This window comes from Bacillus rossius, chromosome 16, assembly GCF_032445375.1.
Source record: "Bacillus rossius redtenbacheri isolate Brsri chromosome 16, Brsri_v3, whole genome shotgun sequence".
NCBI classification, from domain to species: domain Eukaryota; kingdom Metazoa; phylum Arthropoda; class Insecta; order Phasmatodea; family Bacillidae; genus Bacillus; species Bacillus rossius.
In genome coordinates this window covers 4,001,993-4,017,350 of record NC_086343.1, presented here as the reverse complement: position 1 = coordinate 4,017,350, position 15,358 = coordinate 4,001,993, and the positions used below count along the sequence as shown (strand labels likewise).

Sequence of the window (15,358 nt, the reverse complement as noted above, 5' to 3'; positions counted from 1 at the left end):
AGTACAATTTTTGTAAAGTAAGTTATGGATATTCGTTTATAGCAAGTATCGTGAAACTATGACGGTGTTGCTTTTGCGCATCTATCTCTGTCTCTGTCTAACAATTTGTGACGTCAATCTGGATACACTTTGTTTAGTTGGTTAAATGGAAATGTGCGTTAAACTGTGCTTGCATGTTGTTGAAACGGCGATTGATAACAAATGTTGACGTTTATGGAAGTTTGAGTTCCATTAAAATAAATCAAAAGGGATATTTAATACATGTAATTAGTTTAATTGCCTTATTTATAACTAAAAAAAATATATAGGTGGTCCGACCTAGGTTTCAATTGGACACGAGATTTTAAGTGGATGCAGTTTTTAATACAGCTTGGAGTGTTTATTTTAGTAAAGTACATGTCCAACACAAGTTTAGCTAAAAATAAAGCTACATAATGAAACGGCTCCCGTAAAAGGTAAAAAAGACTTGAATAAATAATAAACCCCAGCTTTGTATCTGATTTACGACAAGTAATTTTATTTAAAAATTGCCGATTTTGTTAAAAATTCACTAAGCAGTGAAGTACTTTAAGGCATCCCTTTGTTTTGTACTTCGGTTTACGCTATCTACCACAGATGGCAGCACCGTGGTTGTTACACTTTTCCGTTCTTTGACTTCCGTTCCATTCACGAAATTACCCCCACCAAATGCTGCAAACCGAGAGCTGATACACGTGATACACGACGGAAATGGCGCAGAGCGCGGTAATCGCTTACTTCGTGGTGTGGCGTGACGTGCAAACAAATAAAAAATATAGAGCACTCAGTCATGGCGTATTTAATTTGCGTCTGCAGTCAACCCCTTTCCGTTCTCTCTTCTCCCGCGAGCGATTAATTCGACTAATGGATATTTTTTTTTTTCGATTATCGCGAGCGGGGATTGCGGTAGCAGCGCTCCATGTCGGTCTTCCGCTACGAGCTTCCGTCTCTTCGACAGCGGATGCGACGAACAGCAGATTTCCACTCCGCAGAATTAAACGTGTCGCATGTAATAAAAAAAAATTGTTCGCGCTGCATGTATATACTTATATATACACGCTAGACGTTTATTTATTGTTTTCTTTAGTTTTATAATGTGTCTAATATATTGAAACGTCCAGTTAGAAAAACACGTGACACCTAACGCAGCGTTCGTAACGCTAAAGAGAACAAAGAAAAAGTTCAGAATATTCGACGCCATGTTTCTTCCAGAAAAAACAAATATTTCTCTACAAATAAATTATAGGTAGAGACCGGAAAAATTCTCAGATTCGTCTCGCGATAGTCTGAAATTCACACACATATACCTTTAAGCAGCTCTTCCTATTGGCTCACTGTTCGTCTGGGCGACTCTGGGCCAGTGAGAAACTCTCAACCAAAGAAGTGACGAATCACGGGGCAATACCAGTTGAGACGACTCACAAGTCAGCAGCCAACGAACTGGCGTTATTTGCCCGAGTGTACAGAGGACTGTGTAGACTATCCTGGAGGTCATCGAAACAGCGAATTTTTCAAGTCACTAATTATAGGTACGTTTGAAGTTGCAATTATGTCTTGTTATGATTATTCAAGTTTACAAAGTGTACTCCGGGAGAGTTTCGCCATCATAAAGTTTCGTTTGATGCACCTATACGCTTACTTACTACATCCCCCAAATTTCACTAAAGTGACTACGTACGGGTGCATGTTGACACGCACAGGTCCGCCATATTGTGGCTACAGCCGAAACGCGCATGCGGATTGGAGTTTCAAACTTTAAAAATTTCCCTTTACGGGCCTGTGCGCGCGTTCCGTCGCCTTTTCGTTGCTCGCTAAAGTTTCACTCTCGAGGCGTCTAAAGAAGTACCTATAACTAGGGACCTGAAAAACTCGCGGTTTCGACGACCTCCTGGATAGTCTACACAGTCCTCTGTACTCTCGGGCAAATAACGCCAGTTCGTTGGCTGCTGACTTGTGAGTCGTCTCAACTGGTATTGCCCCGTGATTCGTCACTTCTTTGGTTGGAGGGGTTTCTCATTGGCCCAGAGTCGCCCAGACGAACAGTGAGCCGATTGAAAAAGCAGCTTAAAGGTATGCGTGTAAGAATTTCAGACTATCGCGAAATGAGTCTGCGAATTTTTCCGGTCTCTAAGTATAGCTTCAGAAATAACTCTGAGGGGGAAAAAAAAAGCAAGTACGGAGGAATTGATCCACGGCAGCGACTGCGAACTCCGGGACAATCCGTTGAAGCCATGCCACCAGTGTGCTGGTTCTTACATGTGGCCGTCGTTGGCTTGCGTTAGCCGTGTCACGTGTTATCTCTCGTAGCCACTCCTCATAACTAGAGACCGGAAAAATTCGCGGTTTCATTTCGCGATAGGCTAGAATCCAAGTGCGTGTAACTTATTGCCGCTTCAGTAATTGGAACACAGTTTGCCTGAAGGACTGTGAACCAACGAATGACCCTCAACGGAAGAAGTATCTAATCACAAACATCCCAGTTTAGCAGGTGTCCCGAGTCAGTGGCCAGTGAGCTGGTGTAATTTTCCCGCGTACATAGAGGATCGAGGAATCTATCCTAGGGGTCATTGAACCAGCGAATTTTTCAGGTCTCTACTCATAGCGCCAGGCTTCCCAGAGAAACAAAAGCAGGCCACGTTTCTGAATATTCACCTATCCTGCTCCGTTATCTGTCTGAAATCGTGTCACTGGAAACTGGCACAATGCCAGACAGATAAATGAACAAAAACTAAAAAAAAAAAATTTAAAAAAATGTGTGTAGTGTGGTTTGCTACGTGGGAAAAAAAAACAATACCGTCGTAAAATATTTGGAAATAAATTAAATTCCACAGCTAAACAAAACAAAAATACATTTTCGTATTAATAATGAATTAGTTTTATGCGAAAGTCTGAACCATAATGTATAAATGATACTATGCGTAAATATAATTATTAACAGAAAAAAAATTCCATGACATTACACCATGAAACGTTTTCGTAGCATTCGTAAAATTTTTATGAACATTTTTAACCAGTACAATCGCATAATACATTTTCAATGTATTTGACTATTTTCTGTCAAAAATATGTTGATAAGGTACCATATCTCTAGGGTCAATTTCCAATACAAGTGTATAGGTTAATAAATGACAGGCCTAAAAACCAAAAACCATTTATAGTATACTTTTAAATATAGCTTTATCCACAGTTTTGTGGCAAAAATTTAATTTTTTGTCACGGCTTGTCCAATAGCAGACATTTAATAATCGTTTTTTTGACAGTTTTTATGCCAAAACAAAATAATCAAGCCTTAATAGTGTAAATTTGTCTTCGTTAAAGTAAAGATCACTTATTAAGAGATTTACAGAGCCCATAACATAGTGTCTATTTATAGTGTTCTTATTGTTGCAGTCATTAAAAAAAAATAGATTGACACATCAAACCATTGGGTTAACTTTTTGTGGCAGCTGTTCACTATTAACTTCAGACTTTTCATAGTTCATTTACATTTAATTAATTTTCTAATGATTTTTTTAGATTGTTCTATAGTTTTAAAATTATTTCGGATTTTAAAGATGGCTCCCAATTTGAAAACATTGGTTTTCTGATGGCTGGTAGACGGGGAATTTAAGCTGCTTTGGAGACCTGGCAAACAGTGCAGAACTGGTATGGCGTTTGTTCAAAAAAAAAATTGTATTAAATCAAAATTCCCAATTTCGTTATTCATTTGAGAGACGTAAATATATTCGACGCCATATTGAATACAATAATTTCAAAGATAAGTTTTTTTTACCGTTAAATCTTAAGCGTTGGACTAGCTGAATATGGTTAAAGTGGTTTGGTTTTTTTATTTTATGAATACTGGAATTCGTTTCTGGATTTCTAGGTTAGGAATTCCTGCTCCGCGCCAGGAGCGGAGATTTTCTGGCGGCGACGGAATCGCTGGATCTGTGGAGTGCTTTGAGCGGGTGACACGGGGGGAGGAGTGTTGGGTGGGGGGAAGTCAGGTCCAATCACAGATCGCCACAGCGGGTCCGCGCGGGGACAGACACGGGACAGCATCGTAGCCATCGCTTTGAGTCGCCGTGACCCCCCCCCCCCTTTTCCCCTTTTGTGCTGAAAGCTGCTTCAACAGGAAGAGACGCTTTCGGACGCGCAACGGATGTTTCTTTTTTTCTTTTTTTCCCCCCGCGTGTGTGATCCTGCTAGGGTTGCCAACCCGGGGGATCAAAGCTTCCCCACCTCCTCGCTCTGTGCCGGGTGTATAGGCGAATTCCCCTTCGCGCTTCTGGACGCCACACACAGACAGGTTATCGTCTTCTGCGCGCGAGCCTGCCATTGGCTTAAGATTCGCCGTCAGAACCTGTTCCATGTGTCTGTCCTCCGCTAAAACAATACGACACGAGCTCTCTACAATTTTTGCTTCAAAAATACTGTAGCTATTTTTTTTTAACATACCTCCATCAAATGTTTATTATAATTATTCGATTTTATTTCTTTTTTTAAATTTATCTTTTCTCTGGCAGCTTATGAAGATTCAATTTATTTTGATCACAAACTACGTAAATGTTCCACGTATATTTAATTAGCATATTGCTTTATCTTACACACACAATAAATGCGTTTGCATGCAGCACACAGCAGTAAGAAGCCTATCCAAAACTTGGGATATCATGAAGGTTTGCATTCTAGCTTTGCGACCAAAATGAGTCCGCGAAATACGTATCTGTATGTACCTCTAGTTATGGATGGTGAAAAAAAGAAAAATTAATTATATTGGGACTAAACTTCTCGTCGAGATCGGGGTCGTTGGTGAGATGATGATGAAGAAGATGGAGCTTAAACGGAATGAATGGTTGGGAGTGAAACGGAAGCAATCCGAGAAAACCCGGCTGTCTCACGGTAACGCCCGCCATGTTTCCTGCTCGCGATGACTCGGTGTTCGAGAGCCGGATGTCGCTACCGCGTAGCACCGGAAGGAGCCGGCGCGATGATACGACCACTTCCGGCGACAGACGCTCGTGACCCAGATGCCGCGAGCAGACACCCCCTCCCCCATCCACCCCGCCATTAGGACTGTGATGACGGCGGAGCTAGCCGCGACGAATCTGAGGGAACTGGGTCGCAGTAACGTCCACATTCCCCTCCCCTCGCTGTACTTAGGGATAATCGATTTCCTCAACATCTTCGATTCCCCCTATCATTAGGGACCTGAAAAATTCGCGTTTTCGACGACCTCCAGGATAGTCTACACGGTCCTCTGTACATTCGGGGCAAATAACGCCAGTTCGTTGGCTGCTGACTTGTGAGTCTTCTCAACTGGTGTTTGCCCCGTGATTCGTCACTTCTTTGGTTCATTGGCCCAGAGTCGCCCAGACGAACAGTGAGCCAATAGAAAGAGCAGCTTAAAGGTATACGCGTGTGAATTTCAGACTATCGCGAAATGAATATGCGAATTTGTCCGGTCTCTAGTAATTGTTCAACTTCTGACTGGGGCCAAATTTCCCATGCTAGCAGTAATCTTCCGGAAAAGCAAATTCGTAAATGGCACTCGGCCATTATGAACACACGATGTAAGCGCAAAAAAAAAAAAAAAAAAAAAAAAAATTAAAATTAAAATTTTGTTGCTCTCGGATTTCGAATGATACTTTCGAAACTTCCCTCCACAGAATCGATTACCAACCGAGTATTCGGATCGTTCAATTTTCCCACCCCATCAATATCGGCAAAATCCTCCCGCTGGGGAGGGACTGGATTCATCCCGCGGGATTATCGGCGGATTATTCTTGTCGCCGCGGGGCTGGAGGGAAGTGGAAGTGGTTCGAGGTGTCGGATAAGGGGAGAGGGGGAGGGGGGGGGGGGTTGTTTGGCTGCCGGCTCAGACCGCGACTATTGATGGCGTCATAACCTGCGAGCCGATAAAACGTAGCGGTTTACAGAGCGCTTCAGAACCTCCGGTGTGTGGGGGAAGGGGGTGAGTGAGGGGGGGGGGGGGGGTTGGAAATGTTTTACGGCACTCCTCGCCGACGGAAAATGTGACGGCGCTGTTTTATCGACGCTGTTGTCGAGAGTTTTTTAGGGGAGGGGGTATGGGCGGGCAGGCGGACAAGCACGGCGATTGGCTGGCTGCGTGTCCAGACAGGCCCGAGATGCGGGCGCGCCGTAGCATCGCTACAAGCTTTGAATATATATATATATACATATACATATATATATATACATATATATATATATATATATATATATATATATATATATATATATATATATACTGTATAGAAGTCGCCAGCCCAGGTTAAAATTTCTAATACGGTTTTGAGGTAGTTGGTTAATTCACCGCCTCAATCGCCACCATCTCTAGGGGCATCGACTTGTGGTGGTCCCTAGCGGACAAGTGTCGAACTCTTCAAACACCCCTTCCCCCCTCCCGTTGAACGAACTTGATCTGCAGTAAATGATGGATGGGCGGGTGCGGGGGAATGACAGCGGGCGACAGTGCTGCGCTCTAACGTGTACATAACAACTAAGACGATACAGGACGTTACGGCAGCGCACTGCAGCGGTGAAGTTCCCAAGCTGCTCTTCATACGCTTCTGAAAAACGTAGAGTAAATCCTATCCACTCGCGACTTCTGTACAGCATATATATTCAAAGCTTTAAGTGAGGAAATTTCGCGGATTCAGTTCGTGGGTAAGCTAAAATTGAAATAAATTTACCTCTGCATTTATTTATTTATTTTTGCTACAGGTTCACAGTTCACGAGATGGACTCTGGGCCAAATAGTAAGAGTCCCGGGAAATTTTCACGGAGCTTGTTTAAAACAGAACTGTTAGGGATCACACTCCCTGGGAGGGTATCATCAGAACTTCGGCAATGACCAGCGGCTGGGGCCAACCAACCCAGCATGGTCGCCGCCTCAGCCCCCGTAACTCGCTCAGCTGACTAGCAGCTGAAGTTTGACGGGTCGAATTCATAGACGCGGTCTGTACAATGGGAGCAAAACATTTACTAAATAAGTAGGGACCGGAAAAATTCGCGGGTTCAATGACCTGCAGGATGAACTCCACAGTTCTACGTACACTCGGTCGAATGCCACCCACTCATTGGCTGCTGTCTTGTGAGACGTCCCAGCGTAGCAGCCTGTGATTCGATAAAGCTTTGGTCGGGTGTTTCTCCATTGGCCCAGAGTCATCCAGGTGAGTTGCGAGCCAATAGCAGAGAGGCAGCACTGAGGTATAACTATTTGTATTTTAGCCTATCGCGAAATGAATTCGCGAATTTTTCCGGTCTCTATAAATAAGCACTAGTCCGCTGTTGCAGTGGTGTGTTGTTTCAGTTCGCGACGGCGACGGCGGGCAGAGCGCGGCCATCACTCACTTCGCGCGCGACGGCCACTCCATCAGTCCAGAGCATGACGGGGGTCCCTGGTCCCGACAGCTGTGCCGGGGAACAAGCCGCCCCGCGGACATGTCCCTCACACACAGTCTGTCCGCTCGCGACCAGATGCCAGCTGTCACTAGGGACCCCTGGAAAATTCGCGGTTTCGATGACCTCCACAGGATAGTCTACACGGTCCTTCTGCACACTCGGGGCAAATAACGGCCAGTTCGTTTGGCTGCCGACTTGTGAGTCGTCTCAACTGGTGTTTGCCCCGAGATTCGTCACTTCTTTGGTTCATTGGCCCAGAGTCGCCCAGACGAACAGTGAGCCAATAGCAAGAACAGCTTAGAGGTATGTGTGTATGAATGTCAGACTATCGCTAGATGAATCTGCGAATTTTTCCGGTCTCTAGCTATCACCGACCGGGGCTGGGGGACCCAGAAGGGTGTAAGGGTGTAAGGGTGAGTACGAAGGGTTGGTCACCAAAGGTCAGCCACACATGTAGTTATGGAAAGCCCCGGTGGAATTAGACGTTAAGATTTAGAATTTATTATATATCCCATAGAGTGCATGTCACACGGGGTCGCTACCTAGTCTACACTCGAGGTCGCTACCTAGTCTACACTCGAGGTCACTACCTAGTCTACACTCGAGGTCGCTACCTAGTCTACACTCGAGGTCGCTGCCTAGTCTACACTCCCTCCACGAGTGGAAGAAAAAAAAAAGATTCAAGTGCCAGCTTAAGCCCCGAACGAGAGAAAGAGAGAGATAGGCTCAGATTTAAGGGGAACTGGGGAAATGGCCGGTCGCCTTAAGACACAACCTCTTAAATCACGACTTTTTAAACTGGGTTTCCGGCGGTAATCTTCGCCACTTCTCGGGTCGGATTTTACGAGCAATCGTTTTTTTTCTTAAAGTATCCTCCCTCCTTGGATCGCTTCTCTATACGCCCCCCCCTTCTCACTCTCTCTCATTTCTCTTGTGGCCGCGGGCATTGTGACGCTGAGTTTTCATTCTCTCCCTCTTCCAACGGCTCTCAAACAAATCTATTTCTCTCTCTCTCTCGGCTGTAAAAGCTAACATAATGGTGATAAATTAAGAGCTCCGCGTAGCTCGGTCGTGCAATCGAATAGTTGGAGTGGCAGGCTCTCCAGAACTGCAGATAGACCCGGAAATTTCGCAAATTATTTTGGTCGCAAGGTAGACTGCAAACCTTAGAATTGCTTTAGTGACTGGATCACAATTGTTTCTTCTCTTTTTTCAACGACTGTGCGAATAAACTACAACACAGCAGAAGAGTGACAGAAACACTTCGACCCACCCACAATAAGGAGAGGTATCGCAGTGAGAAAGCAACCAATAGGAAGACAGATGTGGGTATAGAATACATACACTGTAAATTTAATTTTTGAAAATTGAACAAAAATATTTTTTTTTTTTTTTGTAAAATGACATGTATTTGTAAATTTGTTTTTCACGTGAAAATAACTGTATTACTATAAAATAATGTTCGCAATAATACTGGGTTCGGATTCTTACCTGGGCATTAATTTTTTGAGTTATCCCAGTACCTCCAATAGTTAAAGTTTGTATGCCGTTCCGTGAATAGCGTTATAGTATCATGTGCGCACATTAAAAAACATGGTAAAACAAAATAAAGTGCAACCATTAATATTCAATTATTGTTCCATGGTTTAGTATGAAACATCAATTAAAATATTAAGCACCAGTTTTCGAAAGAAATAGGTACTCAGTATTAACTCCAAAAACGTATTTCATACAGGCAAAAAAAAAAAAAACCTTAGCTATGTTTTGTACAAAGTTACAATATATTTATTGTAGTATTACAAACTATTTCTGGGCAATTGATTCCCAAAGATATATTTTTTAAAAGTACATTATTATTTTTTTTGTTCAGTGTAGGACTGCTAGTTTATCTTTACCCAAATTAATACGCGAAATTTCCTATTTTCTGATCATTGTGGACTCCGAATAAGCGTTTTCTGGATTAGTATGACAATAAACTAATCCCGTAAACCACGATAATGTGTGGTCTTGTCGATATCATCGATGGTATGGCACTGACTGAGTTAGCGGTGTGACTTACTAAACAGAAAATGATTAGAGATTTATAGATTTATAGATTTTTTTTCATAGATTTTGACCAATGACGTCTGCAATCTTCTGAAAATTATTTTTAATCTTATGGTTGTTACAAATAATGTTTACATTACATAGGTGGTTATTTCAGGGCGAATGACAAACGTTCTATACGCCTTTTTGGCTTAATTATGTGCGGAAATGAGCTTTTCGGCCTTTATTAGCAAATAAGTGATTAATGTTTCAAATATGGATAAAATTTATAGAATGCCAGCAGTTCCAACCACAAGTCGCCCTCTCTAAAGATTCGCGAATGCTAATTCGAATATGAATATTCAGTTTTCAAATCCTGGGTTGGTACATGTTGTTGGTCACTGTTGGCATATTATTCCGGGAGTTGTCGAACTGATCCAAAATAAGCCGATCGTGTGTTTGTTTATTTAACGACAGCTTATCACATATTATTGCCTTTACCTTTATTACATAAAAATAGGGAAATAAATTATTATTATTATATTATTTTTTTTGCCCAAACAGAGCATATAATTTTGAAAAATAATATTCAGTATCTACAATTCTATATATGTACGAATCGGTTCCGGATCGGTCTCCCAACATTTCGTATATTTTTGCTGATATATATATATATATATATATATATATATATATATATATATATGCATTCTGGAAAAGATTTGAACACGAATAGTTAATTATTATTCTTGTTTTTTTTTTTAATTCCTTCGCACCACAGAAAAAAAATAAAAGACTTACTTTGCAATCCAATAAAACCCGCGAGTACACAACATACTAACGGACACAACCTCAACCAGACAACTTACAACGTGAAAACGTTGAACGGTACAAAGTACAAACGAAATTCTCTTTGACCAGCAAGTTGTTGGTCGTAGTGCGAAATTCAGCCACCAGCGCCACTTGTGTTGCTGTTTTTTTTTTCCACTTCATTTTCAAGATATAATACACATTAATTTAACGCCCTCAAAAAATTTCTTGAATATTGTACCCGCTAAAAAATCCCCCTAAAGAATCCCCCTAAATAAATGCACCCCATAAAAAAACCTCATTACATCTTGGTTATCCCCTAAATTTGGGGGGAAAACCCTCAAGTTGGCATCTCTGGCCATGTGACCGGGTTTCCCCGCGGCGTCTGGGCGCTCGGAGCGGAGGCGCCAGGAGTAACCGGCGATTTGCCTAAAGTCATTTCGCCTAAAAGCGTTTTGCCTAACGTCGAATTGCCTAACGGCTATTTGCCTAAAGGCGATTTGCCTAACGGCGTTTTGCCTAACTCCGATTTGCCAAACGGCGTATTGCCTAATGGAGTTTTGCCTAACCTAACCTAACCTAACGGCGTTTTGCCTATCGGCGTTTTGCCTAATGGCATTTTGCCTATCAGCGGTTTGCCTAACGGCGATTTGCCTAACCGCGATATGCCTAACGGCGTTTTGCCTAGCGCCGAATTGCCTAATGGCGTTTGGCCTAAAAGAGGAAAAAGCGTTTTGCCTAACGGCGAATCGCCTAATGACGATTAGCCTAACGGCGTTTTCCCTAACGGCGTTTTGCCTAATGGCATTTTGCCTATCAGCGGTTTGCCTAACGGCGATTCGCCTAACCGCGATATGCCTAACGGCGTTTTGCCTAGCGCCAAATTGCCTAATGGCGTTTGGCCTAAAAGAGGAAAAAGCGTTTTGCCTAACGGCGAATTGCCTAATGACGATTAGCCTAACGGCGTTTTCCCTAACGGCGTTTTGCCTAATGGCATTTTGCCTATATTAGCCTAACGGCGTTTTCCTTAACGGCGTTATGCCTAACGGCGTTTTGCCTAACGGCGTTTTGCTAAACGGCGTTTTGCCGAAAATTAGGCAAAACGCCTTAAGCAAAACAACACATGCCTGGCGCCAGACCTGTAAGTCCGCGCTTCACGTCTGCCAGGTCGCGTCACGTGACCTATCAGCCTCTCTCCGTGGACGTATCTCGCACGCCGGCAGGGGGCAAGCTTAGTTGCAGGGACCTGCAAAGAGCACAACGACCTTCAGTCCCTTGCTTCATGGGCGAGTGTCTCTCGATGATCATTGGCCCGCGGGGTTGTAGTCAACATTATTATTATTTTTTTTAAGTGAAACTTCTTTGCTGAGAGGAGCTAAAATTTTCGTTCGTTACGAAAATTCCGATCGCATGAGGGGTGGGTGGAACCGGTTTGAGGAATGGACAGCAGGGGAGAGGTAGAAATGACGCATCATACTTGCACACTTGCGTCATTGTTACGATCGATAGTTGAGGGGGTGCCTCCCATTTCAGGTCAAGATTTTATATTTACAGTAATTACAGATAAACTTGTAGGCTTTTCAATTGTTCAACTTTCGCGAAATGAAAAATATATACAGCAAATACTTTTTGCAGAATTAGCTGCCAAAATTACATTTTTAACGTTTTTGAGTTTTACAAATAAGGAGAATTTAATTTATTGCAGAACTGAAACTTTTTAGGTTTAACTGCAATGCCACTGACTACTTCATGATATGGTTCGAATTTCTTTCAAGAAATTTTTAATAAATTTTACCCGGCATTTAAAAATTCTCAAATTTTTTACGATTTTGACAGCCAAGAAACATGAAATGAGTTTTTTTTTGTGACAGAAATGCAAAACCATATTTTGAAGTAGCAGGTGAGTGGCATTGCAGTTAAATTTAAAAAAAAAAGTTTCAGTTCTGCACTACATTAAAATTATCCTTATTTGTACAACCCAAAAACCTAAAAAAAAAAAGTAACTTTGGCAGCTAATTATGGAAAAAAAAAGTATGCGCTGTATATACATTCTTCATTTCGTGAAAGTTAAACAATTGGAAAAGTATAAAAGTTGATCAGGTATTTAATATAAATATAAAATAATGACCTGAAATGGGAGGAACCCCCTTAAACTACACATTAGCACGTAACACATGTTACGGGTTGTCACGGATGGTTCTGAGGAAGAAACCAAGGACAGGCGCGCTCAGGACGTCTCACCCACGGGGGGGGGGGGGGGGGGGGGGGGGGGGGAGAAACTCTAATTACCGAGACTGAGACCTAGTTTTTTGAAGTAGTTATGGGCCCGTCCGTTAGATAGCAGTTTTCATAATATATTGCTGACATAACTACATTAATTTATTAGGAGAAGTAATGTATAAACTATTATCAGGCAAACAAACCAGCGAAAATTCACTCTATTTAGGTAGCCACTAATTTTGTGTTATCTTTAAAAGATTTGTGCAATGGGAGTGCATGACTTGAAGTAAGTTTAAGGACATACGCCATTGCTAAGAACTTTTTCTGTTGAAGAAAAACTAATAAATAAAATAAATAAATAAAAATACCCAAAAAAGACAAAAAAAACACACAAAATTAAGCAGCAACAGCAATTGTTTGCTTAATTTTGTGTGTTTTTGTCTTTTTTGGGTATTTTTATTTATTTATTTTATTTATTAGTTTTTCTTCAACAGAAAAAGTTCTTAGCAATGGCGTATGTCCAAAAACTTAAATCAAGTCACTAATTTTGTGGTGTGTAATACAATGAGTTTTTGCACCTCGTACTCCTTTATTTATTACATGACTGTTTATTACAAAACAGCATTAAGTATTTTCGGATCGATTAAATTAGTTTTGCGCCGCCAAGGAGATAACTTAATATAAGTAACCAAAAAGATGAGAACCTCTATTCCGGCGGCTAACCCAGGATACCAGCACCTCTACAGGACACCGCTGCGGGACAAACAATTCACGGCACTCCACCATCCTCACCACGACCACCCCACCGATACATCATGCCGAAGCCTTCTGCACAGACCAGACCCGAGCCAAACGTGGCCTGGCCACACCACCACATCATCACCACCTTCACCATCACTCGTAACTAAAACAATTTCACTACACACAAATCACCGAGTCCCCCCGGACTTGAATGTTGGAAGGGACAAAAATTGTTGTATGTATCCATAATTTATTGTAAATATTTTTTTAATGTATATGTACCGAATGTTCCCCTTTCATGTAACCAATTTGTATTCTCTTTTTTTTTTTCAAATAAAGAGCGAATTTCTGCCGGGGCGGACCCCCTAGGGGGAGGGGGGGGGGGGTGGGTAGTTTCCCCAATTAAAAAAAAATATATTCCGATTTTTTTATTTGCTAATGGTAGTTACGGGCCCGCCCAACAGATAGAGACTCGTGTCGCGTGAAACATGGTTTACAGTTTCCACTGCAAAAGAGTGGCGTGCTTCTTTTATCTCCCTCTCCTTGCGTCTGTGGACCCGCCCGCGGCTACCGGCGGACTGTGGTTGCGACCCCTGGCGCGCCAGGGGGTGAGGGATGAGGGTGTGTGTGTCTCGCGGCGCATGCGCCCCTCGGTGGAGGGGGGGGGGGGGTGGGGGGAGGCAGGCGTCACGCGGTCTGACGGGCGCCAGGCGTCTCCAGTCCGCCGCCGGCGCCCGTGTTGGCAACTCTCTCCCGCCTCTCTCTTCTGATCCTCGCGCGCGTACAGACACACGTGTCTCCCGGAGGATGAGGCCCTCGTCGTGGTTGTTGCTAGTCGCGCTGTCGGCGTCCGGCGACCTCCTGAGGGCGTCCCACGACCACGACGGCGACGACGACGACGTCGGCGGCTTCGAGCCGGAGGGCGGGTTCGGGATCCGCCACGGCAGGTCCAAGAGCAGGGAGGCCAGGGTGTTGTGATCCCCGGGTGATGAGGCGGGCTCTGAGGACGCCTTGTCCGCGGCTCCCGACGACGTCAGGAACCCTAGGAGGTCCCGCGGGAGGCCGGGGAGCTCCGGGTTCGTGGACCAGGATGAGCAGGAGGAGGTGTTGGGAGACCCGGGGGACCCGCCGTCGACGGAGACCTCGGAGGACCAGGAGGAGGAGGCTGGCGGGGGAGGAGATGGGGCAGGCGTGGACGTGGTGACGCGCTTCCTGCGCATCGTGGAGTCGCAGCACCTGCTGGGCGACAACTGCACGGCGGGCACGGACCTGCACCTGGGCGAGGGGGTGGTGGACCGCTACGCGCAGGAGCGCTTCCGCCTGGAGGCCGAGGTGGCCGTCAACCGCGCCAACTGGCTCACGCGCCTCTGGAAGTACGCCGAGCCGCGCGTGCTCGCCTCCGAGTACCTGCTGCACGCGTCGCTCTTCTCCGTCGTCGAGTTCGACGACGACATCTTCGCGGCGGGCAACTGCTACGACCAGGGCCAGTACAAGGGCCACGGCCTGTTCTGCCCGTACGCGCACCGCCTGCCCGAGGGACCCATCCTCGCCAAGGACCTGGCCGTGGAGTACAAGTACCTGGGCAACTCGTCCGAGTGGTTCTTCATCGCGCGCAGGAACGCGGAGAACGTCATCCGCAACCACAGCCAGTTCAGCCGCGGTGAGTGCCGTCCTGCTGCCTGTCCCTACACTTGGTGTGCTACAAGCACTCACCATCAGTTGTACAGCCCACAGACACTGCTGAAGGAATCTGCGGCGGCTTCTTCTGAGGCACAGGCCCAAAATTTTCTCTAGAACAATTTTATAGAAAAAAAAACAACTGTTTTGTTGCCGCTACAAAATATTTGTGCCAATGAAGACCCAATTTTTCCCAGTACCCTATTATTAGAGACCGGAAAAAAACCGCGGATTCATTTCGCGACATCCTGAAATGCAAATAATTATTGTACCCTTGGGCAACTTCCGCTATTGGTTCACTGTTGACCTGGAGGACTGTGGGCCAACTATTATAGACCCTCAGTCAAAGCAGAGTCGAATCACGACTCTCCCAGTTGAGACGCCTCACGAGTCAGCAGCCAATGAACAGGTGACGTTTGCCCGAGTGTGCACAGGATCATGTAGTGTATCCTGGAGGTCG

The 15,358-nt window shown here is 44.3% G+C and overlaps 1 protein-coding gene across 1 annotated transcript in view; it reads left to right on the top strand.

The window, feature by feature from the left end:
• The first annotated feature begins 14,028 nt into the window (after positions 1–14,028).
• The window catches only part of LOC134540286 (uncharacterized), a 354,516-nt gene continuing 353,186 nt past the window's right edge, over positions 14,029–15,358 (top strand). Inside the window, exons 1-2 of the mRNA XM_063382944.1 lie at positions 14,029–14,184; positions 14,215–14,881. Of these exons, the coding sequence (XP_063239014.1) occupies positions 14,029–14,184; positions 14,215–14,881 (823 nt within the window). The remainder of the gene's footprint in view (positions 14,185–14,214; positions 14,882–15,358) is intronic.